The 22,235-nt window shown below is 41.7% G+C and overlaps 1 protein-coding gene across 2 annotated transcripts in view; it reads right to left on the minus strand.

Annotated features, from left to right (window-relative positions):
• Nucleotides 1–1,456: 1,456 nt before the first annotated feature.
• Nucleotides 1,457–22,235, minus strand: part of sugt1 (SGT1 homolog, MIS12 kinetochore complex assembly cochaperone) — a 31,617-nt gene continuing 10,838 nt past the window's right edge. For both annotated transcript variants that reach the window (XM_014997611.2, XM_014997612.2), the window contains exons 9-13: nucleotides 21,703–21,799; nucleotides 19,840–19,947; nucleotides 8,845–8,935; nucleotides 6,686–6,858; nucleotides 1,457–2,082 (exon numbers count right to left, since the gene is read on the minus strand). In XM_014997611.2, the coding sequence (XP_014853097.1) occupies nucleotides 1,981–2,082; nucleotides 6,686–6,858; nucleotides 8,845–8,935; nucleotides 19,840–19,947; nucleotides 21,703–21,799 (571 nt within the window). In that variant the 3' untranslated portion in view covers nucleotides 1,457–1,980. The remainder of the gene's footprint in view (nucleotides 2,083–6,685; nucleotides 6,859–8,844; nucleotides 8,936–19,839; nucleotides 19,948–21,702; nucleotides 21,800–22,235) is intronic.

Raw genomic sequence — 22,235 nt, forward strand, 5'->3', positions numbered from 1 at the left:
CTTTTGATGTTGCAGAGCCGCCTCGGGCAGGGGTAGGGGGTAAGGATGGGGGCGGTGTGTGTTTTTTTTGTGTGTGAAGGATACTAGAGGAGTGTGTGTGCGCGAGTGCGTGAGTGAGAGAGAGAGAGAAAAGTAAAGTGTCACGGAGCTAAGAGTTCCATCCAGAGTCACAAATGGCTGTTTGATCATCAGGAGAGATGAAACGATGTGTGATGAATTTAACACTTAACTCAGTGTGAGAGGCTTGATGATGTGGTTAGGGAGGCTGATCCATATTAATGCTCTCCTGGCTTGGTAGGACGCCCCCCCTCACAGCTGCAGCTGCTGCATACCGGGTCTCTGCCCGTTTCACCAACTCACAATGAAGACCTTTTTAAGAGCATTGTGAATAAAATGTAATACCTGTATTTCCACAGAAATATCCAAACTTCATTTATATAACGGGCAATAAATTTGAACTTACCCATGATGGACACAAAAGGTAGCTAGCTAGCTAGCAAGGGAGTATTAGCAGCTAGCTAGCAGCAGCCTCAACCGTTTCAAATCACAGAACACAATGAAGATGTCTGACTCAAACCTGCAACAAAAAAATTACATGGAATATACAACAGAGGTGTGCGATACTGCATATTGGTATCGCCCATAGTGGCGAAAACAATACCGATACTTTTTATGTTTGATATCAAACATCTGACTTTCTGGTGGTTTTCTGGTTTGACACAATTTGGATTAAAGTATCTATGAAATACTTGAATAATATTAACTTGATTTGTGTGCATTTTTCCTAAATAAAGTGCAAAAAAAAAAAAAGATAATTCTAGCAAATCACTACAGAATCTTTCAGGTAGAACAGTTTAGAAACTGCAATGCAAAAATAAAACTAAATTTGAAGAGGGAAACTGGAACAAAAGCATTGATCTTACCACTCTAATATCGAGCCGATAAGGTCTTGGTATCGATATTATCAATATTTTGTATTGATTTGGTGGCCTCTAATATACAAGATGAAACAGTCCTGTCCAGACAAAATTTAAGAGCTGCAATCAACATGCTAAAGGCCAACTTAATTTTTTTAAATCAATTTAAGACAAGCCTCAATTTAAGACTTCTTAAAAAAATACATCGACACCCTGTGCATTTACAGCACGAACGCTTCCCTCGTCTTCGGCTGCATCCTCGTCCTTGGACAAACAACCTGAGGTGAGGGGGAGCTTCTTCCGTCTCGATACCGATCACGCTGCAGTAAGTAAACCCTGTCCTCAAGGCGTCAGCCGTATCTCAACCGCCTGCTCTCGTATCAGTGAGACCACATTTCACCGCTGCCGGCGTATAATCGCAGCACGCGGCTCCCCCTCCCCGTCCCAATACGCTGCCATCTTCGAGTCTGAGTGATGCGTTCAGGGACTTCCCGTCCGGTTCGCAACAGACTCCAGACAGTAACAACACAGTACACGGATTTACAGCCCAAACAAGAAATCTTTTTTATTTACAATGAGGCTTGAGTCACACTGATGGAACGCCATGTGCTGAGCCATTGGCAGACGAGTCAAGAAACAGAGCACTGGTGCAGACTCTTCACAAGAAGAAAAAAATAATAATTCACTTGTAGTTCTTATCCTAAGCAATTGTGCATTTTTTTACACTCTGCTGAAGACGGCAAATTGAGAAAAGGCTTCTAAACAGAAAGGCTGTGGCTGTTCAGAGAAAACAAATCTGAAGGCTGAATTGCTGCATTTCAGGTCTACCGATTCCCTTTTTAAGTCCATCGGCCTCTTAAAATAAAATAAAAAAAACCCAGATCATTCACATTTCAAACCCAATCAGTTGATAAGCTTGTTTTCGGTGGAGAGATAATGGGAATGCAGCACCGTTGTGCAACGAGGGATCCCGAAGGAGCTCAGGTGGGCAAATGTGTAGACAGACGATGTTTATAAAAAAAAAAATTAAAAAAAGAAAGAAAAAAGGGACACAGGGGAACATTCAGTATTTCTTGAACTCCACGTCATCTGGTGGCTTCACGTCCACCTTCCTCGTGCCAACATCGCCCCAGTTGGTGCTCAGGACCGTACCACCAGACTCCATCTGCACAGGGAGGAGAAACAGATAACTATAAGTTTGTTTTTAAAGTTATTATTTCAGTTTTGTTATAATGTGCCAAAAATGCAAAAAATAAAGGTTCATTCTACTCCAGTAAAAGTGGAGCTGGCTACATAAATATAATATTGCTATCAGTTGTGGTAGATTTCTCCTGTTTTTACTTTTTTTTGTCACAATGTAATGTTTAAGTGCACCAAACAGATTTTAATAGTAACCAGAGAAAACGCATATATAAACAAACTGTTTTAATTGAGAATTTAATTGATAATTCATTGACAATCCACACCAACTTGGCTCTATGTGAAAATGATGTTAAATCATAAGGCAAGTTTATTTGTTTAACACAATTCAGCAACAATGCAGTTCAAAGTGCTTTACAAAGTGATACAAACAAAAATACAATTCAAGGGCGAAATAAAGAGAAGTTGAAAATATTGTGACCAGATCAAAGGCAACTCTAATCAGGAGGGTTTAGAGTTGATTTAAAGTAGCTCAGAGTTTCAGCAGTTTTGCGGGTTTCTTGAAGTTTGTTCCAGATTTGAGGAGCAAATGAAATGATTGCAGAACCAGAAGACCTGAGTGGTTTGGAAGGTCAGTATGACAACAGCACATCTTTAATGTATTGCGGTGCCAAGCCGTTCAGTGATTTATCCACTACCAGTATTTTAAAGTCTGCTCTCTGAGTCGATGGAAGGACGTGTTCTGGGTCTTTCTGGGCAGACGTGTGAAGACGCTCTCGCAGTAATCAATGCGACTAGAGAAACACTCTCCACTGCTACATCTTTATTTCCACCACCCTTCCCTTTCCTGGCTGTTTTGTTTTTTAATTGAGCGCCGGCGTTGCAATGTAAACAGATGCTTACACCGCTCTAGCGCTGGTGAATGTTGGAGTAAAACACCTACTTGGCATGAATGTTAAAAAGAGTCGCAGGTTAATTCTGCTGGGAACGACGGTGAATGATTCTCTTAAGGCTGAAACCTTATGACGTGTGCAGCTTCCCTCAAATAAAATAATCTTCTATAAACGGAGTTTTCCCCCCCATTTTCCATTTTTTGTGTCATTTTGACTTTGGGTCGTGTGAACTTTGCACTCAGCTCCTCTCTTACAGCCGGTGATAAATCAATCCCTGTAGATAAGTGCAGATGGATGTCTTCTTTAAGAGACTCTGGGTCGCTGTCGGTTCAGGAGTGTGAGCGTGTTACACATCCACCGAGAAGAAAGCCTGTTTTTTTTTTTTTTAGTCTGAGTTCAGAATCCAAATTAGCCCGAGTCTCTGTCATTAACGTGCATTTGGCGATGGTCAATCTGCGGCCGGCATCAACATTACTTAAGATTATTACAGAGTGAAAAGACCAGAGCTGCCTCTATCAAAAGGTCAGCTCTCCACAAAACGCACAGAGACTGACATTAGAGGTTTCTTCTTCGTTTTATTTCAAAGGACTACAACGGGTTATTTTCTGCACACGCTCGGAGTGCGTTTGGAATTCCTCGGGTCCTTTAAATTGTTAAAACTCACATCGATCTGCTGGGTTTTCAGCAGGAAAACCAACCTTGAGCCCAAACAGCAGACAGACGACTGCTTGTGCAGCTGCAATTACCAATAAAATGAGGCTGTAGGTATCTGGGTTTGTCTTGTGTGTATCTGTAGATTACCTGTAAGAAGTGACTACTGATGTACAAATGAGAGCTAAAAAGGCAGAACATGGTGAGCTAAGTGGACTAAGAGGGAAAAACGTAAGTCTTTTTTTTAATTAGGAATGATCAGGATATAATAATCAGGATCCAATTAGGGATTTGTTGATAAGTCTCAGTCATCAAATCAATGCCATTTCTACGCTTGGTTTTTAGGTCAGTTGAAAGAACCATTTTTTTATAGGAGCTAGTGACGGCTTATGCAGGCCAACGCCCACTCAACAAAACTCCGACCATATTTAAAACTCCAGAATCAGTTTCTTTTACATGGTTTTAAAACAAGGGACAAGGGTTAGAAACCTGTCCTACCAACAGCTAAATAATTTGTGTTGTCTAATTTAAGACGAGACAAAAAGACAAAGATCTAAACACTGAGAAACGTTGGGTAAGCATCAGCCTCTCTTATGCTTCCCATGTTTCTTTTGATGCTGCAGCGTTTGTGCAGATCAATACGTTAACACAGATCTGAGCTTAAAACTGACAATTTCAGCAAAATCCATTAATGTTATTTCGAGACTCGTGTCCCGATTGCCGCCCGTCTTTTATTATTGCCAGGTGGTGGTGATAAACCGAGCTGCTGGTTCCGATCGGCTTAGAGACCGGCTGATAGGGAATATGAGGGCTTCATAAAAAAACACTTCAAAAACAGGGTTAACACGAATTTCTCCTGTGGGTGCTAATAAAGACAGAAGGAATGACAAACTGAAGGAAAGAGACAGAAAAAAGAAAGAGAAAATTAAAGACAGACAGAAAAAAGACAAAGAAATACATTTGGTCTACCCAGCTATCTATCTATAAGGATACAACATCTGTTTTCATGGATACTGAGGTAAATAATATGATTTGTGTGGCTAAGTGTCCTTGCACTATACGATCTTCTCCAAATCCTCTGAATAACTTTGGATGTTAAACCCATCAGTTCCCTTTTTTAGAACCGACTCAGAACCAGCTCTAGACGGGTTCTGATTAAGCCCCGGATCTCTCTGGAGGTAAAAAAGCCTATTTCTGAGACATTAGCAGGTTTTAATAAACTCATGTCTTTGCTCCTGCTGACAGAGTGTAGCACACAAAGCAGTTTGCTGAAGTGCTAGGCTAACAGATAGCATGTTTCCTCTCTGTTTTGATGGGACTTGTTGATCATTCTGAGAGTAAGACATTTCCATGTGGTTCCACTTAATCCCATGTGAACAAAACTTGCAGAGCTTTCTGCACAGCCATCTTCCGCTATCTGAGGTCTACATGTACACAAGAAGTAACATCACAGACAGGGAGATGCTGCAGCCTTTCATTATAAATCATGAAAACCCCTAAAATATTTTGTGGGGGAAAAAATTACAATGCCTTCTGTCGACGGCATACCACAAGCGTCCTATAAGAGTCAGTTTTGCGGATTGTGCACATGACAATAGACCTGGTTAGAAACAGACCGACTCAAACGTGGCTGCAGCAGAGACGGATCTCAACACCTGCACGGGCTTTTCTTTTAAAGCGAACCAAAGTATTTGTCTGCAGTAAAGGCCGTTGATATGGCAACTGCCTACGGAGGCACACACCACTTTTGTTGATGGCTGGGTCAAGAACCTTGGCGCCCTAATAAATGCAGTAGTTAGGTTTTCTCTGCATTTGTTCCTCAGGTTGTGCAATGAATTGACCTTTAGTTCCGTTCAATGCCAAACAGCTTCTCTAGGTCTGCTTAACGCAGGTAAATTATATAGACTGGATAAAAAAGGCAAACTCAAGATATTCAATTACCTAAATGAAAAGGAAAACCAGCAGTTCATCATGTGTACCGTCAATGTCATCCAGTTGTGACTGGGCGGTTGTTTTGTTTCCAGTAGCAGTTTAATCTTAAAGGAATTTAAATGCACTTGCACAGAGAAATGCAGAGAAATGTGGTCCAATAAAACATGACGTTAATAGTTTATTGATGTTTGCGACTTTTTGATTTTGGTTTGATTTTCCTTTTTCTACTCCAAACGACAAAGTCTGTCAGTGACAGATTTTGCCGGACGATAAATTCTCAGAGAAGTCACAGAGATAAACGACAATGCTGCTGTTTTGAGAGCATTTTAAAGGAATATCGTGGCGAGGGTGATAATAATGAAAGAACACGTTCTCGAAAGTTTAAAACTTTAAATTCTAATGAACATTTAACACTGGAAGACATTTCAAATGTCCAAAATAAATACACAAAACAACAGAAACAAAAAATAAAATGAGTTAGGAAATATCTATAAACAAAATTGATGTTCAAAAAACGTGCAGTCTGAAGACTTATCAGTTTTTGGAAGAAAGAGAGAGAAAAGACAAAAAGGATAAATTATGCAAAAGGAGTTTGTTTTAATTTATCATGCGATTAATTGATTTACTGCTTATTGCAACAGGTCTAAACAATTTTGGGATGTTGACAAAAACTCCTAGTGATTCAGTCAAACCCATCATTTTTAATATCTAAGCCACCTTTATTTTAGAAGACATTTCTCCATTTCTCCTCACGGTCTCCACAAACATCTACATAGCTGCTCGCTATAAACAGAAGAGGAGGGAAGGCAGACTTTTAGAGGATTTCGTCGTGATTCTTTGATTTTCCCGCCCCCTCAGACACTTATCGAGCTCTTCCCGCCTCTGAACTACAATAAGACCTTCATCGAGGAAACATTCGCAGCCACGAGATTTATTACATTTTTATGTAGAGTGGACCTGAAACTCTATTTCATTTATTTTAAGTTCTCAGAAAGATCAATACAAGAGTGACTGATGACAAAAGTGCTTCCTTTCTGCACACCTGGGGGAAAAAACTGACCTGTAAAGAGCAACGCGTAGCATCGCTTAGGTTTTTGCAGTTTACACTATGAGCGAACGTGAAGCCGCGTCACCGCAGGAGTGAGTACTCACGAAGGATTTGTTCATAGCCCGCTTGACGTCGTCCGAGCCGTCCGAGTAGATCTGCTGGAAGAGCTTGTTGAGCGCCGCGTCTCCCTCCAGCTTCTCGTTCTTCTCCTCCTCGCTTATGTCCATCACCATCTTGTCCCACTTGTGGGTGTAGTGGGAAGACGTCGGGTACTGATCTGAAAAAGAAGAGAAGAACTTGAAATGTTAGTTTACTGAAGATGAAAAATGTTAAGGTGGGGAAAATCTGAGAAGGTAGGAGACAGAAAGAGCAGAACGGTTTAACTTTTTCACGCTTGGTTGTGAGTGGAAACCTCAGTGCGTTTTACTGGGTTTTTACGAGGCAGACCAACAATAAGTAGGCCTTCATTTTGAAGAGGGAGCAAAAAATAACGCTTTGCTTTCATCGTAAAAATCTGAAAAGTGTGGCGTTCATTTTGCATTCAGTCTCTGAATATAATCAAATTTGTTTTATAAGCTAAGACTCTACCACTTCATTTCTCTTTACATTTCAAATCACACAAAAATATGCTTTCGTATTTGTAACTGCAGTGTTAGTTTTTCCACCAATCAGCACCTTTTTCATGTAGAGCCAAAAGTATAATTTTGGTTTAATCTGATCGTAGCGCCTTCTTTGAAATGTTTGCCAGTAAGCATGTTTTTTTGTTTTGTTTTTTTTTTTTCATTTGTATGACGAAACATCTATGCAACTTTTCAAATTAAATAACCAGGTTGTTTGTTAAAATAAATCCAAGACTTAAACTGTGAAATGCAGAGGAATTATGATCAGCATAAACTTTAGCTCACGTCGCAAAAACCTTAGAAATTTGTGTTTCCAGTATCTTTTGTCCATTTCTTTAATGAAAAGTTAGAAAGTCGTGTGAGAAATAATCTGTTTGTGAGTGAAACATGATGCTTCACTCCAATTTTACCAATTTTTGTAGCCGGGATCTGTTTTGATATTATGAAAATGAAAAATTGTTGTTGTTTTTGTTTGTTTTTGTTTTTTAAGAGAAATGTCAAATGAGATCATCTTGAAGGCGCACATGTTTAGGTTATTTAATTTCCCCTTAGAATCAATAAAAACTTTTTGAAACTGAATTGAATTTCAATTACCCATCCTGGGCTCGGCCCTCCACACGCCCACCCGATTATGCCGGGCCTGCTTGTGGCAAACTTTATGACATTTGAAATGTTTCTTTTAATCCCCCCAGAAAATGTTTCTTCTTGCCTTTCTTCCATAAAGCCCAGGTTTGGAAACTTCCCTGTTGATGAAACAAGTAGATTCTAATTTGAAATGTTAAAAACAGAAGCATCACTTTCCTTCCTCTTCTCAATTATGCATTATTTTGTTGGTCCATCACCTACAAACTCAACAAATTACACTGAAGCTTGTAGTTCTGTGATAAAGTTCAAATGGTATGCAACCATTTGAACCAAAATGTCAATCTTTACTGGAGTTCACCATTAATGGTTTCATTAGAACACACCCAGCAAGGCTGAACGAATAAACTCATTTGGCAAACAATCACCCCGAGATTTGATTTCTGTTTTCTCCGGGTTGTAAAAAGATCATCTTATAATCCCAGAAAGAGATGGAGAGGCAGAGCAGGACGAGTAATCCAGATGCAGATTTACAAAAATGCGGCAGCAGACAGATTCAGGCCAAGTGTGGACACGTTTCATAAAAAATTCCCAAATATGTTCGAACGCATCACAAGTTAAAAGCATGCCCTGGTTAAAAAAAAAAAAATTAAAAAATCTGGGCAGTGGAAAAATAGTTAGGATGCCCACTTAACGATGACTTTGCCTTCCCCACCGACACAACTACGTGCGTATTTAATCCCATCCGTAGCAGGAAAGCGTGGGCTGAAATACCGAGTTGCGCTGCCGCCGCTACCTTTCCTTTCCCTCGCCGTCACGCTAATGAAAGACTCTAGCAGGGCCCGACTGCCCACTCTCATTTTAGTGAAGAACAGACAAACAGGAGCTTATATTGATCTTCGCACAGAGACAGAAAGAAACAAGAAGAAGTGGTTCAGGAGGAAGATAGTGAGACGGACTGACGGCAGTGGAGACAGGAGACCAGATACAGACAGATTAGTGAAGTAAAAAAAGAAAAAAAAAAAAAAAACAGAGCGTAAACAGCGAAGGTGAGGACTGACTCGGATTGAAGTGTTTGATGTTGGACTCCTGTCCTTCTCCCTCCAGCTTCTCCCATCTGATGGCGTCCATCTTCTTCATCTTGATTTCCACCTAACAGAAAACAAAGAGAGAGAGAGAGAGAGAGAGAAACACACAACAACGTTTGACCAAAAGTGGATGAAAATAAGCACAACACATCGGATCATTACTGAGGCCTGAAAGAGCCGCTTGTTTCGGGGGAGCCGCGGAACGACTTAGCCTGTGAATGAGTGAAAGGAAAGAAAGAAAGAAAGAAAGAAAGAAAGAAAAAAGAAAGAGAGAGAGAGAGAGACAGTTGGAGAGAGACATCGGGGGTATGCGGGGGCACAGCTCAATCTCCAACCTCACTGACAGACACACCGCGCTAACGAGACGCCTGTCAGCCAGAGGGCCGGTGTGAGAGACGGGGCATGGGGGAGAGAGAGAGGAAGAGAGAGGAGGGGGAGAGGCGGCGGATCCTAATTCCACACAGCAGCATTTGATCTGAATCGTTACACACGGAGAACATAGTAGAGGAGGAAAACAATGCAGCAAAGAAAAGGACACGGACACTGAGTCGCACTGACATGGCAGGGGGGGGGGGGGGAAGAGAGAGAGAGAGAGAGAGAGAGAGAGACCCCTCTCCCCTCCTATTAATGCCGTGTGCGTTTTGACACACGAAAGACAGATCCAGTGATGTCGATGCAATTAAGGAACATTTCTGCTCTGCTGGGCGACATGATGATTCATTTATGAGGGTGGAGGCAGACGGTTGCTGGGGGGCTGGGGGCGAGCAGATCGAGGGGAACCGGGCGGTGCGATCGCTGTTAGAGGTGATGAGCTAGCGTGCGCGAGGTGGCTGTACGCCGAAAGACTGCTTTGGTACGCGTCATCACTTTCTGCTCCACGCAGGGGCTAAAAACGGAACATCCACAGCGACGGACCCCCGGATCCGCTCAAGTCATCACTTTACAGGGAATTTGGTTTGTGAAATTGTTAAATGGGATATTTGATCTAACAGGTTTAATGCAAATAGAACCTCATATTCAGCTTAAAAACAAAAACAGTGATATAGACGTGGAAAATCGTTCAGAGTAACATTTTTAGCTTCAAGTTTCTCAATTAATGCCTCAACTTCTTCACAAGTCATATATATCCTGGTTTCCCTGGTAACACTGGAGGGCTTGACTGGTACATAAAATGACTGCTGTCATCCCACACAACTCTAATGCATCGAAATATTGTTCATAACTCTGGCAAACACACTGAGCTTTGGAACGACTTGGTTGGAAACCTTTGAGCTCAGCAATAAGTATTTTTAGCAGTGGGCCCAGCTAGCGACACAGCAGCGTCAAAATCTCCAAATCAACATCGGCTGCTTTTTTTTTTTTAACCAATAAATGACAGATCCACAACTTTAATTGCTGATGTGGGGAAAAAAAAACACAAAAAAAAAACTTGAGGGCAGGGCAGTGGAGGCCTGTAAGTTTAGGTATTAAATATGCATTCATGTAGCGTTTAGGCTACAGAGCTAAATCTGGTTTTTAATGAGGCGTTATTTCATTATCAACCTTTTACTGAGGAGCAAGGGTTGCTAGTTCTAGAGAGACCAATTTAGAACTAAAAAATTAAACATTGAGCTTCAACTTTCATATATATTCAGATTAAAATTTGAATAGCCGAGGTTGCCGTCTCATTCGTTGGTTGCGTTTCAGAGCTGCTTGTCGCAGTAGATCAGTTCCGGGTTGTTGCTATGCTTTTTTTATTTTTTTTTATTGTTGTGGCCTAAAACTACTTATGTTTGCAACACCTTTTTCAAAACGTTGCAAATAACCTTCCTAATATTAACTCTTGTAGTGCAAATAACCATTTCAAGAGCCTTCTTGAAATACTCACCTTAAATAAAACACAATCATGTCCTGAGGAGTCGTCAAAGTTGGTAATTCAACTTAACATGAACTGTGTTCAAATCTACAGAGCGATATGGAAGACATTGTTAATACGTAAACACAAACTACAAAGCCCTAAAAAAGGCAAAGATAAAAATATACCATTAAAATAAATATATATTTCTTTGACTTGTTGATTTTATTTGCTGAAGTCGTTACCATGCAGACCAGTAAAGACAGGCAGTGGTTATGGGTGAGTTAAAAAAATTATCAAAGAGACTCTGTAACCCGTCTTTGCCATCACTGTTAGTGGTGTATGTAATAAACAACCAAACGATGCTTAGCCTGGTGGGGGTGTAGGTACAGCCTGGTGGTCTGCCAGGTTTATAATACACTCTGGGGAACCCTGTAATGTCTATGCTTTTATCTTAAAAGTTTAGCTTTCAAGAAACTATGCGAGTCAGGAAGGTGCATCAGAATGCGGCTAAGGAGATTGGTAGAAATTCAGCCGAGCTGCCGTGATTGGTCACTGACTGCACAAACTGAACTTTGATTAATTTCCCATTAAAAATAAGTACTGTGATTTATTTTTTAACTGTTTGAATTCAACATTGCTGTTTCTACAATGAAAAGAAAAAGAATCAAAACCAATTAAGCAACAACTTGTAATCAATCCAAAGAGTAATCTGACAGGAGCCATCTCTGTTGAAAGCAATATGTGTTTGAGAAGCTAACTCAAGCTAATCTTGGGGTTTTGAAGCAGCTTCACAAAGGAAATCAAACATTGATTAAAGCTTTCGACAGACGCAGCATCCGCCTGAGAAGGCACTTTGGTTCCCGTCTCATCTTACTTTGTTTTAAGAACTTTACGAATCCGGATTTCATTCCTCACATACCGACGTGGCGTGATAGACATTTCAAGCAGTGCTCGAAATTCTTGCACTAGCAACAACATAAAGAGATTTTTTTTTTTTTTTTGGTCGTCTTTTGTCGTCTAAAAAAAACAAAGAATAAACTAGCTGGTGCCGTTTCTCTTCCCTAAATATTTAAAATGCTTTAAGTTTGGCAGGAGTCAAGCCGCGGCTCCGGCTGCGTGGAGGCGTGTGCGCCGCCATGCGTGCTCCTGGGCCATACAACATTAATCTCCTGCCACATCCGAGTTTCCTGCCTTTCAAGGGACGTGGCAGGCCGAGCAGCGTGCACACGTGTGTGTGTGTGTGTGTGTGTGTGACAGGCGAGGTGACAGTCCTTAAAGGGATGCGACAGCACAGCCACAATCGGGGGGCCACCACCCACAGGACCCCAGGGGCTGGACTATGCAACACACACACACACACACACACACACACACACACACACACACACACACACACACACACACACACACACACACACAGGCTATTTACAGAAGGGACCCGTGTCATTTGTCACATGTGTTTATAAGCATCTTCCCCACCGAGTTTCTAACATAACTCTTCATCCAACATCTTTAACCTCATTTTCCCCCCAGATGTTGGAAGATTTCAAACAATCTCCCTGAAAAAAAAACCATCAACATTCTTAGACACTGACAGGCGTGCAAATTAAAGCAGGGAGACGGCACTTTAGTTATTTGCAGGAAAGAGATGATTTCGGAGTAGAACGAGTGAACGTGCGTTTTTATATCCGTGTGTGTGTGTGTGTGCGTGTGTGAGCGCATCAGCCGTCTGTTCTGATCAAACACACTGGTGTGTAATTGGCTCCCCGTTGTCGCGGTGACCCCTGCGGTTGGGATGTTTGTTGTGATGGGAGGACGGGAGGAGGTCGCACTGACGATAATGTGCCATAGACAACACCGAGAGACACACACACACACACACACAGAAAGAAAGAAGGAAAAAAAATAGTTTAAATAGCACAAGTGTGTTGAAAGATTACAGCTCTGCTTCTGCATTCATTCATGAATGTGTGTGTGTGTGTGTGTGTGTGTGTACTCTGAAGCCCAGCTTAGCTTCCCCCTGCTAAGTTGTCTTTAAAGACAGCAAGGAGATGAAGCGTGAACACAGTGCAGGGCAGCCTGTTACAGTCAGACACTGGTTGAGACTCAACAGCTCCGAGGGCGATGCTTTCTATTTTTTTTCTTCTTCTTCTTTTATTTATTTTTTTAAAGGGCTCATTAGGGATGCATGCCAATCTAGGGAAACTCGACTTGCTGATGCCGTTGTTCATTTCAGTGTTTTTATCCCCTCCCCCACCCCCCAGCTGCTTCGCACGGGGCACCAAAAATGTTAAATGAGACACGCATGAAGAAAGCTCCGCGGTTAGTCGGGGTCGCCGGCGCTCCACCTGTACGAGGTGAGGGGGAAGTTTGAGGAGTTTGAATGCTGCAATTACCTGCAAGTGGTATTCTATGTGTTTGGGTGAGTGTGAGGGGGGGCGCCTGAGGAGCCCACTGGACCTGTGAACAAACAGTCCAGGGAGGGAAGAAATAAAAAAAAATAAAACCGGCTTCGACGCAGAGTCTGTAGGTGTTGAAATAAGCCAGAAACATAAGGAGTGACCGGAGCTGTGCTGCCATGACCGTGGGCGTGCAGGGAATTGACAAAATATAGAAAGACGGGCGAGGGAGCAAACTAAATAGAAGGAGTCTAAGTCCATCCTCAGCTGCAGCCTCTCTAAGACTGAGCCCTTGTTTAAGCTGCAACCCACGTGCACCTCTGGTATGCAGTGTCTGCTGTTGCCATGGAAAAGTGAGGAAATGAGTGAAAAGGAAGTGTTTTTTTTTGTTTGTTTTTTTTTGAGAAGGGCCAGCTCCTGTGCAGGTCAGCCACAGCCGATAGAGAGCACATGGTATAGAGACGTCGGGTTATGCAACGCTCTGCTTCGAATTTCTTTACAGCTTCTACTTTTTTTATATATATTATTATTATTTGCTACGTCCGCACATACAGCGTGTGCTTTCGAGTTCGTAGGGCCCCGCCTCGCCCTTTCGTTCCTCCGGTGGGGTTGCTGTCAGACTGAACTATCAGAAATGCTTTCAGCCTGTATGTTAGGACTAGAACTGCACCGCAGACACAGCGGTGTAGCGTTCACTTCACCCATGTGCATAATTTCCAACATCAAAGTGTATAACCCGATCAAACATCTATAAGTGAGATTTTACAAGCTGTCAATATGAAACAATATATCTTCATAGGAAGTATAGGGTAGCCATGGCGATGAATGCCGGCACACCAGGGTGGTAAAGAGTTGGAGTTTTTATCTGCGTTCCTGCTTTTTGGTATTTTGTGCATTTCTGAACCAAGAACAAGATTTTGACACCGGTAAAAAAAAGAACAAAATAATAAAAAAAAAAAACACACAATGCACTGGTTTTGAAAATAATAAAGTATGACACAGAAATAGAAATAACTTTCTGCTATAAACATAGAATTGAAGAAAAGTACAACCAGGATTCAGGAAGGGATTTTTTCCACCAAAGACAAATTGGAAGAAATAAAGAAAATATATATAAAAATATTAATATTGCTGTCTAGACAGCAGCCATTGATGTATGAGAGGACTGAGCTGACTGAGCAGCCAAAACCCTAAATGATTGGTTGTTTTGCTCATTATTGACTTGATCAGATTATGCATTTTCTTTAAAGTAAACAAAAAAAAAAGAAGTAACAATTGTACATAACTGACTTAATAATCATATCAGCTCAAGAAGTGACAGTGTGATTCCTACATCTAGCAGATGACTTAATTTACTCTAATTTCTCATAACAGATATAAAATTCTACTGACAAAGATGGAAATGTGCTCTGACCTGAATCCAGAGTCAGATCAATGGACTGATTGCAACAGAACCAAGCTGTAGGACTTGCATCATCCCTGGGTTTTGACTTGTAGGGTAAAAAAACAGATTTTCAGTAATAATTCCTCTGTGAGGGCATGCTTTCTTTTACATCTCTTGTGGTGCATCAAGAGCTGAGGAAGCACAACACAAATTATGGACAATTCTTCTTAATAATTCTGTGAGAAAGAAAGCAGAATCTCCTTTCTTCTTTCTGACTCTGCTCCTCACAGAACGCTTTAAACCATCATCCATCCAGCGGTCTGCTCTACACTAAATATATATTTTTTGACAGACAAGTTGGCACAAAAATGGTGCAGTTAGAGTGAGAGCGGTACAGCCCTGACCAGACCTCCGTCGCAGCCGAGCAAACCAAACCAAACACGTGGAAAACAGAGCCCATTTATCGGCCATGTTTGTTTTCTTTTTCCCTCTGTTCTTCTCCTTAAGACTTTTTTTGTTTTTTGCTGGCAGAAGTAAAACAAATAATTTGGCGCTCTCACGCCACCAACTGGTGTGTAAACCGTCCTCACGAGAATTTGTGCAAGAGTTGGTTGAATTCAGTCGGCTTCAACCGGTTTGACATTTCATACGGTTCTGCCGTATCGTCCGGAGAGGAATCAGTCGTCAGTGGTGTGACATTTTTACGAGTGTGTGATTCCCTTAACATCTTCTGCATCATGTTCTCCTACTACTCTCCAACGTGCATCACTTGCTGTCACTTTGACTGCTAACGTCATGTTTTTGCCTCTCCATAGAAGGTGCCCCTGTTTGACTTCCTGGATGAGGGAACAACTAATCGTTCTGCCTCTTCTCCTTTTAACCGTTTCACTTTCCACAAACTTGAAAAATGACTGATAATCGCGGTTCATCCGTTTCTTTCTGTGTATCCGTTCTGTCCTCTCAAGCGAATGTCGCTACATGAATGTTGCAAGTCGATGAGTTCATTAAATTTGACCAATCAACTGAGCTGAATGCGCTGATTGATAACTGGGATCAACTGGAATGTATGTGTGACGTAAGTAAAGTGATGATTTTTGTTGTTGTTGTTGTGAATTGGTGCTACATAAATAAACTAAATTTAATTTTTAGTCGTCACACAAAAATCTGATGAAACCATGAACTTTTTGAACACCGTTGAAACGTGAAATGATGTATCCTCAGCTTTAGATACTCGGGAGTTTTACCCTCTTCAAACATGAGATGAGAAAATAGAATCTGAGGCAAGAAGAGAAAAAATAATTAAAAAAAAACAACGTATATTTGTTTCGACTGACTCAGCAAAAAGTTTTCCTATTTCTTAAACCACGACTTTCAGATACCTTTCAACTCTCCTTGATTTTTTTTTTTGTTATTTGTAGAGTCATCCTCTGAACTACTGTGTTACGCATTGTGATGGTTGTGGTAATAGGACTGGAGGGAAAGTGTGTGGAACGGAAAATAAAGGAAGAAAAAAAAAAAAAAAACTTTTGAAGCCTCGGAGAAGTAAAGATCAAGATTGCTGCAACGAAAAATCTGATATCTTTGAAGCAAACTGCATAGAAATCAGCTAAAAGATTTTCCCTCGGCACGGTGCATCCAAGTGTAATTCTCAATCCTCGGCTGGGCTTGCGGGCTTCGAGGAACACGTGACCACATCAAGTGAGGTTCTCTCTCTAACGAGGAGAAGTTTCAGAAAGCGCTAAACAAGCAGCGATTGATTTCCCCCCTGACGTCTGCAGTCGCGTCGTGCCGTCCGGCGTGTGACTGCCTGGCGGCGTTACGCCGGGGGGCAGGAATCTGTTCGCTGGGAAGTGATTTGATGTTTACAGGTCAGCGGCGTGGCCCGCGGGCGTTCACAGAGTCTTAGTCACCCATTTCCCGTCTGCTGGGCAGCGCCGCTCCAATCGAGCACGAGACGAGTTAGAGGCAGACCTGGCGTGTTTAACCACACAAAGCGTCGCATTAGTGCAAGCCGCCCCGCATCTTTAAGGCTCGCTCCTAGTTCTCCCATTTTCTCTCCCCTCCACCACCACAGTTTCTGTGAGAAACTGACTTGACGAATAACAACAGTAAAAAAACTAATATATATGGACTTGAACACATCTCTGACGTCTCCGAGTCCATTTTATGGACAAATTAGGACAGGGGTTTTCTGTCTTATTGCGTCAGTGATGAGTTGCTGCAAATTCACTGTGAAGCAAAAAAGGCTTCAAAGGCTTGTGATCTGCAAAACAAAACGCCTCTAAAGCTGATGCTCATGCTGCTCGGATGGAGAACGACGCTAAAGTCGATAAGTCACACAAAGCTTCGTCACTGCTTTGACAATTATATAAAAATTTTAAAAAAAAAACACGACTTGATTTACCCGTTTTCTCATCATAATCAAAAGGAGGTTCTGATGCACTCACTTTCCTTTATGTAGGTGGTTTGTGTATCTCAGACAAATCCCCTTTTCATTTCTCATAAAGGTCGCCTGTCTTAATATAGTCCGTAACATTATGCTTTCACGAGAAATTTGCTTTTTCCTCTCCTCCGTATGACTTGGTGTGGGATTTAAGTTTGATAATTGTGTCAAAATGAGTAGAATATTCTGGTGAAGTTTTAGCTGAAGTTTTCCAGTAGTTTCACGGTGGTGCTTTAAAATATATATATTTTAAAGCACCACCATTTTAAAGTATATATATATACATACACACACACACACACACCCACACACACACACACACACACATTTGGCTCCTTTCAGGATCCTGCTTTTAGCTCTTTCTTTTTTTAATCAGATCTTTCACGTCATTAACAGTTTAAAGAGCTTTTGTAAAAATTTAGCTTACAAATGAGGAGTTTGTTAAGAACCAATTACCTCCCAAAGTCAATATCAGCTGCGCTGCTATTGGCAGCAGCAGCTGATATTGAGCGTTTACAAAAACTGGCAAAGGATCTTTAAAGTCTTTCCAGAGAAACTGTGGTCCACTCTCCTGTGCAGAACTGCTCTAATTCAATCGTATTGGAAGGTTGCTAACTCTGCTTGCTTAAGGTTATTTCTTCAATCTAATGGAATGAGACACATCTTACCAAATGTTTCACTTTAGTTTAATGACTCCAAATAATGTTTTCCTAAAAGTCTGGAAGCGTCTTCAAAGTATTTTTGGGGGTAAATGTGAGACAAGTCTTTGTTTTGTCTTAAGTCAGAAGTAGTTTTCTCCTTTTAACTCTCCCACTGAGGCCATTTTTAGGGTGTTTTCCCTCCTAATAGTCCAGTACACTATGTTTGTTTGGGGGTCAAAGTTGCAACATTTGATAAATTTTCAGCTGATGCAGTTCTCTTTCACGCTGCACTCTGTCAAACGATCCAAACCCCTTTGAAAACCTGCTCACCTCCTCACCTGTGGTGGCGCTGCACCAAGAACCACTGAAAGAAACAACACGAAAACCTTCAGAACACGACCGCAACTTCCGTCTTCGCGAAATGTAAACATAAAAATGGTGTAGCGTCAGATTTTAGTGGTTGTAGGACTTCTTTATTGTCTTTGGCAAAAAGACTATGACCGTTTTTTCGCTGCTAGCAATAGGCTCAAGGGTTTGTTTGGTTACATTATAGTCCGCTTCACACTTTTGGAGCGGTCTCCGGTTCGCTTCCATTCATACTGCATTCAAACTGCACCAGAGACACTTAGGTTTGTTCACTTTTTTTGTCCACACCAAAGTTCAGTTACACATCAACACCTCCCCAAACAAACAGGACTTAATAGGCAAACAAACTTCGATTACAGCAGACAAAACAGGGCAACCAACGGAAACAAAACAAACGCGAGAGCCCAGCGCTAGCAGGAGAAATAGCCTGTAGTCCACTACTATCCACAAATGAGAAATCCCACAACCGTTAAAGTTTCGGTCAGTGTCTTCTTCAGAGGTTTTGGTGTCGATTCCTTCAGTGGATTTTGGTGCAGCGCCACCACAGGTGAGGAGGTGAGCAGGTTTTTCAAAAGGTTTGGCTTGTTTGACAGTGTGAAAGAGAACCGAACCATCTGAAAAATTAGCAAATTCTGGTCTCGAATGAAACTAAGTCTACCGGATTACCATGTATGAAAACACCCAAAGAAGCAAATCTGTATGTGGGAGGGGAAGATTCTGTAGTAGAGAGTAGAGCTCCATGTTGCTGGGTTGGGCAGATCAATGCCATGGTAGAGGAGAGGAGGGGGTGGAGGGGATCCAACATTCACAGCCTTGATGATTAAAGAAAAAAAGCTGGATAAAATCTGCTTCTTGATCTGTGGGGCTAAAACCTGACAGTGGTATAAATCCTGAATCAGCACATTCATTAGCCCACATCTGTAACACACACTAATTAGCGCACAGTTAAAGAAAAAAACAGTAGCCATCCTCCTCATTAGGTCAGTAATCACCTTAAAGAGAGCAGAGGAACTTTCAGCGGGTAAATTATACTAGTGTGTGTGTTTGTGTGTGTAAGGGTGTGAGGGAGGATGGATTTGCACCTTCGCTGGTGTCTGCACAGGAGTAGCACTGTATATAGTGAGAGTGGATTTCCCCGTTTCCACTCTAGCTTCAGAAAGCTTCAGCAGCATTAAGGAATTAAAGGTAGGGAAAGCCTACTTTATTCTGCTTTAATTTTTTGAAGAGATTAAGAAGCTGATCTCAGCGCAGCAGCCCCAGTAATTATCAGCCCTGGTCCCAGTAAGCAGCTTAAACTCAAATCAGCATGCTCTTTTCCCGCTTTAACGTTGTTTTACCCGACAAAGGAATTAAAGCACCTCACAGAAAAATAAAACAAAATGAAAGGCCACAGGAAAAAGAAATGAAAGATCCGATTAATTGGAGGAATTCCTCACTTTTGTGTGAATCGGTGCGAACCTCATTTGTTGTTGGGGTTTTTTTTTGGAACTTTTATTTGCTTTTCTAAATACTGCCAAAGCGACGCCACCGTTCTGATCCAGCAACGCGTCAGATTTGCACTTTGCTCAGTCAGAAGCCTTTTCATCATGTCGTGTATGAATGTCGCCTGGCTGTGGTCACTCTGACCCAGAAAAAAATTAAATAAATAACAAAAGTGGGCTGTTATTTTCCTCTTTGTTCTCTGGCACACTACAAAACCTCCATGTGTCTTTGGGTTGGCAAGCGACAGTTTGGCACAACAGGTAATAAGTACAGTAAAGGATTACAACTCCAACAAACAAAAATGAATTAGATCACAATTACTTCCATGCGAGCAGACTGCGTTATGAAACCGTGATTTTTGTATGAGAGTGTCTCGTGGCAGGTGCCCTGGTACCAAGGTACCCTGGAAGCGCTACCTTGGTGGAGAGGATCTTGAAGGTGCTCTGCTGCGGTACTATCGGGTGCAGGAGGTGGAAGTGGAGGTCACAATCCTCGCCCGACGCCACCTGTATCTGTGCAGAAAGCTGCAGAAAAGAAAAACTGATTTTAGACATTATATCATCAGCAACCGACTAGTAAACTCTACAAGTGTGAGTGAGGAGATGCTGCAACAAGAGCTACTATTAAATGAAACCAAGGCTGCAACTAACCACTGTTTTAGTAATGGATTAATTCGACGATTAATTGATTAACTGGATTAAAAAAATAAAAAAAAAAACTACAGATTTTTCCATTTAACTCCTTCAGCAGTTTTACATATTATTAAAAACACATTGAAAGATGCAAATTAACAAGAAAATAAATAAAAACGTAAATATCTTGTTGACGTAACATTCCTTTACTGAATTTGAACTAGGTGAAGCTAACGCTGCCAAATTTTCTTGTACAGTTTTGGCTTAATTAGTGCTCCGAATATGTTGGGCGGGTTTTCAGCAAATTGCCTTTTTTGATTCTGAAGACTCCAGGTGTCGATTAATCGATTACTAAATCAATTGACAATTATTTCAATAGTCGACTCGTCACGATTAATCACAATTAATTCAATTAATCACGATTAATCGATGCAGCCCTAAATTAAACAAATAAATATTCCCCCGTGATGAAACTGTTGGACAAACATTGTGATTTGATTTGACTGCAGCTCTCAGAGAACGTGTAAAACAACAAAGACGGCGGGAGCGAAGGCGTCAGCGAGGCTGTGAGAATTTTCATGTGATGTGGCTGCTGTGATCGTCTGGAGACCTCGTCCTGTCCCCTTCAGCTACACTCTGATGACCAGCGAGTGGGCGGAGGGGGCGATGGAGGGCCGGCCTGTCATTCACCAACACTGTGGCTGCGTTGCCTGTTCAAAGGGACACAACTTCGTTGCTAAACGCTTAGAAAAGCGAGCTGCTTTGTTACAGACTCTGCATTAATATCACGTTACGTCAATATGTGCCCAAGTCTCAGGTCCACAACTAATGTTTTCCTAAAAGTCCCTACTTCTTATCTGGAACCAATGAACATAAGAACTTCAATGGGAATAAGAGCTTAGAAAGTGAGATAAAAGTTGCTTCTGGGTAATTCCAGTAAAAAAAAATAGAAATCACAGCTTTAATATTCATTTCTAGCTGAATTTCCGTGCCGTCTGTAGGTACACAGCCGCCGCGCGCTCGGTCGCGAGGGGAAAATAAGTGGAACCACCTCCTTTCATCTTTAATTTCTTTTGTATATACTGACCTAGTAAAAAATATATGAACTTATCTTCACTCGGCGCCACAAAGGGAGCTTAACGAGTGACTGTTATTCGGGGGTGGGGGGAAGTGAACTCTCTCTTTTGAAACGGGGTACACTGGGTTTGTTATTCTATTAGGAAAGACAAAGCCGCTCCCTGGGGTGCCCTGCAGTTACCCCTCGGAGAGACGGCTGGAAAGACTGAAACGAAAAGAGAAAAAGTCAAAGAAAGGAGCGCTTGTCCCTGAAGGGCTCCGCAGCTGATCCGAGATCAGTTATGCCTCCCATCTATAGACAATTAGGAGGGCTGGAGAAGCTAGGGAGGGTAAATTGTTCTTAGATCTGTACTTTGGGGGCAATGTTAACAAGGCACCACTGGAGGCATGTTTGGGTCTGTGGGGAGGAGTGCATGTGTACGTGGGTGTCTGCATCTGTGTGTGTGTGTATGTGAGACCCATCTAATGGGCCCCCCTGAGGAAACACTCCAGAAGATAACCTGTCTTTGTTCCGCGCACGCAGAGAGAAAGGCAGACTGTGTCGGCCTCCGCGCCGGTGAGCTTCCGTACCTCTCTTTCCGTGAAGCTGACGCGCACGCCGTCCTTGGGAACGTTCTTGGCCATCACCGTGACGATGACTTGTGAGTCTGTTTGGTACCAGTCGTGCCTGGAAGAGATGGACGACACCAAGACTAGTACCGGTACAAATCTGTATCACATAAATAAAATAAAATAAAATAAAAACCTGAAATAAATTCAGTGTTTATGGCAGAAGCTTCATCTTAGGCTGATAAATGTCGAAAAATCCAATCTTTCATTTGAGTGCATCGATTCAGTGGACATACTTTAAGGAATTATGGAGTTCAACGAAACCACAAGTGGCAGAATAAATGCAAGAAAAGCATTGTTCATATTTTACTTTAAACCTTCGGTGTATAATCCAATCTTCTGGTTTCCATGGGTTTAAATGTGACTAAGAAGCCCAAATTTAACCCTCTGACTGCTACTGAACTGCAAAAACACAAAAGCTTAAGTGCACTCGAAATAAGGGAAAACTAACTTACAAGTAACTTTTCAGCAAAATATTGGAGCTCGTTTTAAGT

The sequence above is a fragment of the Poecilia mexicana genome, unplaced genomic scaffold, assembly GCF_051168715.1.
Source record: "Poecilia mexicana isolate PSO_F unplaced genomic scaffold, ASM5116871v1 scaffold_17, whole genome shotgun sequence".
Classification (NCBI taxonomy): domain Eukaryota; kingdom Metazoa; phylum Chordata; class Actinopteri; order Cyprinodontiformes; family Poeciliidae; genus Poecilia; species Poecilia mexicana.